General features: G+C 48.4%; 1 protein-coding gene across 8 annotated transcripts; it reads right to left on the bottom strand.

The window, feature by feature from the left end:
• Positions 1-264: 264 nt before the first annotated feature.
• FTSJ1 (FtsJ RNA 2'-O-methyltransferase 1) lies at positions 265-9,138 on the bottom strand. Of its 8 annotated transcripts, none has more exons than XM_006213436.4 (13): positions 8,861-9,138; positions 7,197-7,355; positions 6,852-6,921; positions 6,663-6,753; positions 6,250-6,328; positions 4,753-4,805; positions 4,614-4,667; positions 4,424-4,526; positions 4,238-4,321; positions 3,423-3,520; positions 3,138-3,335; positions 2,883-2,924; positions 265-1,313 (listed from the first exon to the last, which is right to left on the bottom strand). In XM_006213436.4, the coding sequence occupies exons 2-12, from the start codon at positions 7,315-7,317 to the stop codon at positions 2,892-2,894; spliced, it is 984 nt and encodes a 327-aa protein (XP_006213498.1). In that variant the 5' UTR covers positions 7,318-7,355; positions 8,861-9,138; the 3' UTR covers positions 265-1,313; positions 2,883-2,891. The 8 variants fall into 8 exon arrangements, with proteins under 8 accessions (XP_006213498.1, XP_031528286.1, XP_015102784.1 ...); XM_031672426.2 differs by having other exon boundaries at positions 3,423-3,526; positions 7,197-7,341; XM_015247298.3 differs by having other exon boundaries at positions 3,423-3,526; positions 8,861-9,137.
• Positions 9,139-10,409: the final 1,271 nt, after the last annotated feature.

Raw genomic sequence — 10,409 nt, 5'->3', positions numbered from 1 at the left:
GCATGACTAGGATATTGTGCTGTACACCAGACTGACACATTGCAACTGATTGTACTTAAATTATTAAAAAGTTCCCATCACAAGAAAAAAAATTGTAACTATGGGAGGTGATAGATGTTAACTAAACTTGGGGTAATCATTTTGCAATATGCACACACATTAAATCATTACTGTTGTACACTTTCAACTGACACAATGTTTGATATCAATTATACCTCAAAAATTGCAAAAATCTTACCATATTAAAATGAGATGATACTGGGGTACTGTATTATACATGAACTTTTTTATTAGTACATCAAATTATAACATCTTATTCAAAGTAGTGACCCATGTGAACAATACTTTAAGCTGCCCGCAACAACTGTAATGTAACATAAAAAAGTAACTGTGATCTGCGTTGCTGGGAAAGTTGCAGTCACTGCTTTCAGTATTGTAATTTGCTGCCAGCATTCAGATTTGGGAGTAACACAAAATTTGTTATATTAGTGAAAGTAAAGATATCATATTTCCCTGCATCAAAGTCACAGGTAACCCTGACTTCTATCCAGATTAAAAACCCCTGCTTTTGGGGTAAATTCTGGACATAAATCAGGACACTGCTGGAAAGACTTAGAGAAGAAGCAAGACCTCATTCAAGAATCCCTCTGCATGACTGGATAAAGAAGATGTGGTACATATATACGATGGAACACTACTCAGCCATAAAAAAGAATAAAATAATGCCATTTGCAGCAATATGGATGGACCTGAAGATTGTCATTCTAAGTGAAGTGGGCCGGAAAGAGAAAGAAAAATGCCGTATGACATAATTTATATGAGGAATCTAAAAAACAACAATAAGGACACAAATGAACTAATTATTTTGCTTTCTTGAATATGTGTAAGCACATTTGACTGTCCTTTATGATTGGATTACCGTATTCTGTTGATTCCTATCTTGTAGTTGGCTTTATTCCTTTGATTACTATGTAAGTTTAAAAAGCTAAAGATCTAATCTGTTCTTAGAAACCATGATCAGTACATATATGAAAACTAAAAAAGTGTGCAGTATATTGTATATATGTATTTACATGCAGTATAATGTGTATGTGCAGTCGAACTGTAATAAAAAAAAAATCCCTCTGCAGGGCAGATGGACATGCCGTGAAGTTTCTCTCCTCGCTGTGTTCGTGGTGGTTGTTCCAGGTTCCCACTCGGGGCTTGTATGTTCAGGATCCGATGATGAGATATTTCAAAACAAGTTCATCAACTCAAGTTCTGGTTTTCCTGACAGCAAACAGCTTCCGAGTCCTTATCAGATTGCCAGCTAACTGAAGGTCAAAGTAAAAGGAAGTTTTAAACCAAAAGGTATTTTCCCACTGTCTTCTACTAGAATCTTTGTTTGCTCAGCTACTAACATTTTTGTGAAGCTTTGTTTCCCCTTCTATTGTCAACCATAATCCACAGAAAAATGCCCAGAACATGTAATAATGTTCATTCTCTTTGATGTGTAGTTCTCCATTGTGAATATACCAGGATTTAATGATCCATTCTGCAGCTGATGGGTGTCTGGGCTGCATCTAATCTGGGGGTACTACAAATAGTGCTGGCTAGGAGCATTCCAGTACTCATTTCTTAGGAGTGGAATTGGCACACATGCAGCTTAAGCAAATACTGCCTAACAATTTTTCCACAGTGGCCGCACCATTTTATGCTGCCATTGGCGTATATGAGGGTCCCAACTGTTGCACGTCTTTCCAGACACCCGGTCTTGTTAATCTTTTTAGCCGTAGCTTGCATTTCCCCAAGGAGCAGCTTTTCATGTACTTATTGACCATTCTCATATTTTCTTTTCCTTCTTGATTTTTAGGAGCTTTTTAATATCAAGGATAACCATCTATAGGGATTATAAATATCTTTTCCCATTGTGATTTGCCATTTCATTTTTTTAAAGGGGTCTTTTTTACTTCTTATTTTAATGTAACACTTGGTCTGAATAACCTGCTAAGCCATTGTCAGAAAGGGACATCCCTGGGGGGAGGGCATAGCTCAAGTGGTAGAGTGCATGCTTAGCATGAACGAGGTCCTGGGTTCAATCCCCAGTAGCTCCCCTCAAAATAAATAAGTAACCTAATTACCTCCCTCCCCCTACCAAAAAAAGAAAAAGAAAGGGATGTCCTCTAATGTGGTGTCCTGAGGATGAGAAGCCCTCCAGCACTGACAGCCCAGGCTGTTCCAGGCAAACTGGTCCCTCGCTGCTCCCTTACACACCAGGCAGTTCTACCTCAGGGCCTTTGCACCTGCTATTTCCTCTTCCTGGAATGCCCTTCCCCTAGATAAATACAGGGATCCCCTCCCTCAACTTATTCAGGTGACCTCAACTTATTCAACATGACCTCAGTGAGACCATCCCTGATAACCCTCTTAAAACCTGCAAACTGCCATTCCCTAGAATTTTTGATCTCTTTATCCTGCTTTAAAAATTTTTCATATCCCATATTATTACTTTTACATGTTACATATTACACATGTATATAGAGATAGTGTGTGTGGGTGGGTGGAAACTCCTGCATTCAGACTATGTTATCGTTTATGACCTTTCCCCCAAACTAGGAGCTCTGAGAGCCGGGATATTTGCCTGTTTTGTTCCTGCTCTATCTCCAAACCTAGAACAATGCCCGCACATAGCACATGCTCAATAAATGTTTACCAAACGCCTCAATGTGTAAGATGTAAAATGCTTAAAGCAGTTCCTGGCATATAACATCAGGTGTTTTAGTAAAGGTTTGCTGAAAGAAACCTTACCTGTTGACATAAAAATTGCAAAAGTGAAATTTTACTCAGTTTTTTCTTCAAGGTGCCCTTTACTCAAACCCTTAGATAAAAAAGCAAATATTTACCTGAACGTGTTAAGGTGAACAATTCATTTCACTGTCTTCCACCTACCCAAGAAAAAGAAAAGGGGCTCAGACACTTGGCTAAATTTTTCCATTCATTATACTTGGTTTTACCCATTGATTTTTATAGGTATTGGGAGGCAAGGAAGAGACTTGCCCCAGAAACCATGAGATCTGGGGCAGAAAGGGGCACACGGGGAGGGGGTCACTATGGGCAGAGAGGAAGGGCACCCAGGGCCCTGGGCCCAATTTCCAGACCTCAGAGGCCAGCATGGTGTGGCGCTGTGGGGCGGTGAGGGGCTGGGGCAACGTGTCCACTGTGCCAATGGGACAGTCCTGGGGGCGGATCTCCTTGGCCAGCCGCCCCTTCTTCTTCAGCGTGCAGGCCTCCTGGTATGGCGGTGAGATGGGGGGCTGCGTGGGTGGAGTGTACTTGTACTCTGAGCCGTCCTCTAGCTGCAGGGACACGTTGTGGGGGATGGTGAGGACCTGGGAACCTAGGACAGCACTCCTCCACCCACCCACTGTTGGCTGGGCACTTACGTCCAGTGGGTAACTGCGGTCTGAATCGTAGGCACTCAGGTCCCCACAGGTCACAAATGGCACAATGATGCGGGTGGGACCATCTAATTGGTTGAAATCTGGATCTGACAAGCAGGGAGCAATGAGAGAGGACAGGGCTGGGGTGTCTGGGACCAGTCATGACTCAGGCCACATGCAGCATGGGTACTGAGGCCTCCCCATGTATCTACCAGCTACTCTTACACTCCACTGGAAATCCTTCATTTGGCTCAGATTACCTCCTCAGGGAAGCCCTTCATGATCACCCATCCTAAAGCATATCCTCCCCGCCCCCACTTTTCTCTCATTGCACTTTATGTCCACTTGCCAACCTAACATATGCCACCTGGACTTTGTCTCACTTAAGTGTGTTTGCCACAGGAGCAGCTCCATGCCTTTTCCCTCTAAGGGCCAGGCTGAAGAGCCTTAAGGGACAAAATTTCCAAACAGGGGTGGGGCTTCCACCTGGGGGCGTGACTGAGTCTCCCCAGGCTAGAAACTCCTTAGGCTGTAGTCTCCACTGGGGCAGGACTCAGGATCCTCCCAGGACAGAATCTTTTTTTCAATCAGTTCTAAGAGTTACCACCAGGGGACTGGGCTGAAGATCCTCTTGGGACAAAATATCCATACAGGGTGGAATTTCCACCAGAGGGTGGGGCTGAGGATCCTCCAGGGACAGAATTCCCCTAAGGGGCAGAGCTTCCAACCGGGGGTGGGGCTGAGGGCCCTCCCGAGATGTAAATTCCACAAGCCGACAGCATCTCCCCAGGGATGGGGCCCAGGGCTCTGGCTCTCACCGTAAGAGTGGTCCAGCAGGGGTTTGGTCAGGTCCGGTAGGAAGCCCTCAGGGGGGTCATAACCCTGACAGACAGCGAAGGCCTCTGTGGGTAGAAGGTAGAGTGAGGGGCGCTTGCTACTTCCACCCTGTGTGGGAAGCGTCCCTGAGATTCGCACCCACCTGCCCGGCCCCCCAACCCACTGACCGATGCTGGAGTTCCGGCTGCTCCGGGGCTTGGCGCAGAGTACGCTGGAGAAGAAGACCCGCAGCTGGCTATAGATCAGTGTCACATCCCGGCCCCGGAAGATCTCCAAGGTGGGGAGGTAGAGAGGGAAGCGTGAGGCTGGCCCCTTCGGGAGCCCTTTCTACACCCTACCAAGTTCCCCAAGGCTTACCTTGGCCACAAAGCAGCCCCCTGGCTTCAAGACGTGGGTAGCGATGTTCAGAGCCTGTGGGCAGGACAGATGGCTAAGGCTGCCATGGAGACAGCCAGGAGGGGGCCAAACCGAGGCAGGGGCGGCCAGGGTTACTCACGGCTAGGAGGAGCTGGGCCTGCATATACTCATCAACATCATGGAGACCGGTTACTGCGGCAAGAGGAACAGCATTAGGGGGCCATCCAGTTCTAGCTACCTTCCTGTCCCAGACAGATCAGAATGCTAAGAACATATCCCAGGCTCTCTTACTGCCAAGGTTCTGCGTGCAAATTAGTATCTGCCAACTAGATGCACATTCTGAGCTCCTAACCCTTAGGTGCTCAGTTTAATTCTCAAGACAAACTTTACACGCAAGGATCATTATCACCATTTCGACTTCCACTCCCAGGCCATTCCTCTTACCTCCAGACTCAGATCAGAACCAGCATCTCAGACTCAACACGTCCAAAAACAAACTCCCGACCTTCCTGCCCAAACCTGCTCCTCCCGCCATCTTCCCCATCTCATCTGATCTTTCCAGTTGTTCAAGCCAAAAACTTTCGAGTTACCTTTGACCCACATTCTCCACTGTCCTCACACCCACGTTACAACCATTAGCAAATCCTCTCAACTCTACTTTCGAAACGTCTCTCTACTCATTCCTGCCACCACTCATAACTCCTCCCCTCCGAGGAGGCCTGATTCTACGCTCACGCCTCACACTGCTCACGGCCCAAGTGGGGTACAGCCCTCCTCTGCTCACAACCCTCTTGTGGTTGTTCTCCATGCTTTCATCTCAGTGAAGAAGCCAAAGTCCTCAGTGTGGCCCACAAAGATCCACATGAGGATCTGGTCCCCATCACCTCACTGACCTCACTGACTACCACTCTCCCCCTCACTCACTCTGATCCAACCACACTGATTTCAGTGTTCCTCGTACAGACCAAGCACCCTCCTACTGCAGGGCCTTTGCCTGGGCTGGTCCGTTTGCCTGGACTGCTCTTCCTCTAGGTGTCCTCCTGGCCCACTCCCGCACCTCCTTGAGGTCTTTATGCTAAAGCCAGCGAGGCCTTCCCTGGCCACTTTATTTACAATTCCTACAGGTGATCCCCATCCCCCTCTCCTTTTCATTGATTCCCCCAGTACCTATCACCTTCTGACATGCTACCAAGCTCAATCATTTGCCTCTTTTCTGTCTGCTCCCACTAAAACACCAACTCTATGAGGTCAGAGATTAGGAGAATTTTATTCACAAATGTTTTCCCAACATGCAGAACAGTGACACACAAGAAGGGCTCAGTCCATGTGCTGAATGGCTGGCTGGCTGACTGAGAGAAAAGAAGAGTGAACAGTAAGATGGAATTGGACAGTTGCAGAGAGACGAGCATTAAGACGACAAAAAGGGACAAAACCGAAATGGTAGAGTATGGGGAGGGAGAAGACAGAGGCCGAGACCGAGGAACAGAGGGAGGGAAATGCCAGGCGTGGGCACGGCTGACAGCAGAGGGGAGAGGCAGGGAGTAGTAGAAGCGGTGAAAGAAGCCAACAGAGTGGGGAGATACAGAGAAGGACACACACAGGCCCCCTGCCTGGCCTCCCAATCCCTGCTGGTTACCATCGGGCGCCCCGTCGCACACCACGAGGTCTGCGGGGCAGCCCTCAAAGTGCTGGATGATCTCCTTGGCAGTGGACAGCTGTGGAAGAGAGGGAGGATGAGTGGCGCCAAGCCCTCCTCCACAGCCCTTGAACCCCACCTGCCCTTGGCCCTGGCCCAGCCAAATTCCCAGGCTCCGCCTAAGACCCAGTCCCATCTCCAGGGACCCAGTCTTAGCACTTTTTGTCGTCTCCCCCTGATGGTGATCTGCTGGCTCTATTACTCTGCTATTACTCTCTCGGGTTCTCTCAGTTACTCTATCTCTGTCTGTCTTTTTCAGTCTATTTCTCTGTCTCTCTCTTCCACCATCCGTAGCTCCCAGGTTGGGGGACCTTTGCCCAGGATATACCCCGACACCCTGGCCATGCTCTCACCTGGGTGATATCCCCCTGGATCTGTAACACACCTGGTAGTGGAGCCATAGCCTGAAGGTCCACGGCCACCACGTGGCCAGACCCCTGGCCCCTGTGGACAACACAGTCCATGTCAGCCCAGTTTTCACTCCTGGCCCACCCTCCACCTAACCTGCCCTCCTGATCCCACTTCTGGGACTCCAGACTCACCCAATCTTCTGGCTCAGCACCTGGCTCCAGCTGCCCGGGGCTGCACACAGGTCAACTGCCCGAGTCACGCCTAAGCACACGCAAGAAGGTATAGTGGTCAGTCGCACCCATCTCTCCAACCTGGTACCCTGAAAAGTTCCTTCATTTCCCCTGGGGAGCACCCATATTTATCTGCTGCCCAGATATTCAGCTTCTTCTGAGTACCTGCCCATCTTCCTGCCTGGGCCCTGCCCCAGAGACCCTCCAAGTCAGCCCCTCTACCATAGGGAGCTCTGCAGACCTAGCCCACTTATCTACTCCCTTCACCCGCCCCATCCCCCAGTGACTCGCCCACCAAGTGGGGACCTTGGAAGAGCTGGAATTCCTCGTCAAGTTGTAGCAGCTTGAAGGCACTGCGGGCACGCCAGCCATTCTCCTTGGCTAGGCGGTAGTAGACATCCCGCTTGTCCTTTGACGTCCGTCCCATCTCACACACTGTTTGCCCAGGGACCTGCCAACAGTAAGCTGATACCACTCTGTATCAGTAACTGGGTGAGTGGGCCATCACCTACCTCTGCAGGGCAGCGAGAACCACACAAACTGAACTGGACTTCTCTAACCCGTGTGACAGCTCACTCAGCAGATGGGAAGGCTGGAGCCTGGTCACTGACCCTAAGGACCTCACAGTCTGAAGGATCCCAGCACTGAGCTCTCAGGCTCCATCACGCACCCCACAGAACACCCCACTGCTCACTCCGTCACTAATCCCACAGATCCCACAAACCCAACACTTATCTCATAAATGACCTACTACTGACCTGGTCAAGCTCCCACTGCTGTCACCCACACTCCACGTATTAAATCCTGTTGCTCTCGCTACCAACATTTCTCTGCCCACCTTATCCCACTGTCTCTCCAGCCGTCCTCATTGCCCCTAGAGTCATGTAGCCTGACCAGTCCCCCATTAGTTCCTTGCTTTCATCCCCATTATCCTCATCCCAACTCATTGCACTCACCACCTCCTTAATCTCTCTCCTCTGAAATGATTAGGCCCCCGATAATTCCTTTATTAATACATCCCTGTCAACCCCCACTAATGCCTGGAGAATTATGACCTATTAGTTCCCCATCAAGCTCTCAATTACTATGATTTATCAGCGCCCATTAACTCAGCCCTCCAATTGATCCCTCATAGATCACACCATCAGTCCCCAGTAACCCTTCATTATCACACACTTGTGTTAATCCCTGAAGATCAGACATCAGTTCCCCATTCTCCCCTCACTGCCCACCTTCTCTCCCCAATGATCACACCCAACAGCTTACTATTACCCTGACTTTGCTCACTTTGTTCCCATTAATTCCTCAGTGATCATGCCATGATCACCCACTAAAATCCTTTGATTACAACACCCCTTCAGCCTCTCATTCTCTCTTCTTTGATCACTGCCCCCATTAGTTCCTTGATCATGACCCTCCTTCCAATTACTATGCCCCACCACTCTTCATTAACCTGTTGAGTATCATGCCTCCATCAGTCCCTCAGGGATCACACTCCTACCTGCCCACTCTACCATCACCTCATTAACTAATGAACACATCCCCGCTGGCCCCCATGAACACTTCGACTAAAACAAGCCTATTAGCCCCAACTGATTCCCCAATAACACTCTCACCAGACCTCTATTACACCCACGCGGCCACCAAACCCCCACAGCCCTCTGGTTACACCCCCGGTCCCTCCTCCTCATTACTTCAAAGCCCAAATCCCCACTGGGACCACCAGATTCCTCTCAAGGCGGCTCTGCCGGTATCTGGACCCCTGCGCTCCCTGACCCCAGTCCACCCCGCATGAGTGATCCCCTTCTCCGGACAAACCTTGGGTCTGGCGCCTACCCGGTGTCAACTGCCCAGACCACGCAGCTGCAGCGCTGAGGACGAACTTCCCTCCTTCCCTCGCTGGCGGGACAGCGCAGGCGTGCCTCAACAGTCTCGGCCCGGACCCAAGTCCTCCGTGCCCCAGGGCCTACCTTAAACTTTCGGAGTGGGGAGAAACCGGACGAAGGAGGCCAGTTCGCGAGCAGCCCGAGCCTCGGCGAGGGTGCAGACCGGTGAGAAATCGTAGGGTTTCAGTTTGTGTTCTTAGTTGATCCGAATGTCTGTTGCGCATGCCTAAGGGCGACCGCAGCGTGGCCAGCCTGTCATCGTGGGACGCAGAAGCTCGCGCGGAGCCGGGACCCGGCCGGAACACACCACATGAGTTCCGTCATTTCGCGCCGACGTAGCGGGTCTGGCGAACTGCCGTTCCCAGCATGCAACGGGCGCGAGCGAAGTCGCGCATGGCGCGGCCGAAATGTCGCGAGGCACGAGAACTGACTTCGTTCTTTTGTTCCAAGGCGAAAGTCGAAGTACTCTCCGCCCCTCCCTTCTGAGACAATGGCATTCTTTGAGCCTGCGGACTACATTTCCCAAGATACAACGAGCACGCCGACAGCTATTCATTTTTCGAGTGCAGCAAAGGGCAATTATACCGCTGGGGTTGCGAACGAGTGAGGAAGGAAAGTGCGTTAATTAAGTGCGCGAGCGCGCTGAAGCTGCTCGGCAGCAATTTCAAATCTCATTTCCGCTAGTTGATAGTGCCTTCTGGCTGTTACCATCTTGGAACTTTGGTTTCTCCATCTGTAAAATGGGAATAATAAATAGAACAGACTCTGCAGAGTTATTAGGATTAAATAGGAGTAGTTAAGCACACTGTAATTCTGTGTTCTTCAAACATTTTTAACTCGGACCTAGAAAAAAAAAGACTGCATCGCGACCCAGTGCACAAGCAAATACAGTAATGGAAACATTTAGTATAGCGTTTACCATGTGCCAGGCACTCTTTTGAGTGCTCTCAGGGATGTGCTGGTAAATGGTTAACAATTAGCTCTTTAGGTGGAGAGGGAGAGGAAGCCCTGATTTCTAACATTTACCAGTTTCCATGGTTTGCATACTATCATCTTGTCACATTTCAACTTATCAACGTGTAGTCACGGAACACAGAGTTTGAAAGAGATGCAGTAGTGCACCATTGTGTGTTATTTTTACCATACAGTTAAAATTAGGGGTAAATGACCTCAGGAGCACAGAAATAATGAAATGTAGTAAAATAATAACTAGAAAGTGATGTTTTGAGTATCACCTTTTAAAATCGAATTTATTTAATTGTAAGTCTATGCCATTTTATTTTTAATAATAGCTGTGTTTAACAACCAGTTTGCAAAATTTCTGAAAATTGAACCAGCAGCTCTGCAAACGTATACAATTAGGCTCCAGCTCATAACTGAACCCTTTCCTTTAACTCATTTTAATCCTTGCAACCACCATATGAGGTGATTACTGTAATTATCACAGTTTACATGAGGAAAAGGAGACAAAGGAGGACATATATATATACATATATACATAATTAGATATATAAACATATGATATAGAAATATATAGTGATGTATATTATTGACTAGTATATAAATTATATATTAGTAAGCAAATATAAGTATAAATATGCCATAATATGTAAATGTAAGAAAATATATATAT

This window comes from Vicugna pacos, chromosome X, assembly GCF_048564905.1.
Source record: "Vicugna pacos chromosome X, VicPac4, whole genome shotgun sequence".
In the NCBI taxonomy this organism is placed as follows: domain Eukaryota; kingdom Metazoa; phylum Chordata; class Mammalia; order Artiodactyla; family Camelidae; genus Vicugna; species Vicugna pacos.
Note: the sequence above shows the minus strand (reverse complement) of the source record. Positions and strands in the feature narration are given on the sequence as shown.

Coding starts and splice junctions, on each gene's coding strand:
- FTSJ1 (XM_031672426.2), bottom strand. CDS start 7,317: ATGGGACGGACGTCAAAGGACAAGCGGGATGTCTACTACCGCCTAGCC. Junction 3,527..4,237: donor CCTGCTGGACCACTCTTACG/GTGAGAGCCAGA, acceptor CCTGCTTGTCAG/ATCCAGATTTCAACCAATTA. Junction 2,925..3,137: donor ACACCATGCTGGCCTCTGAG/GTCTGGAAATTG, acceptor TTTCTTGGGTAG/GTGGAAGACAGTGAAATGAA.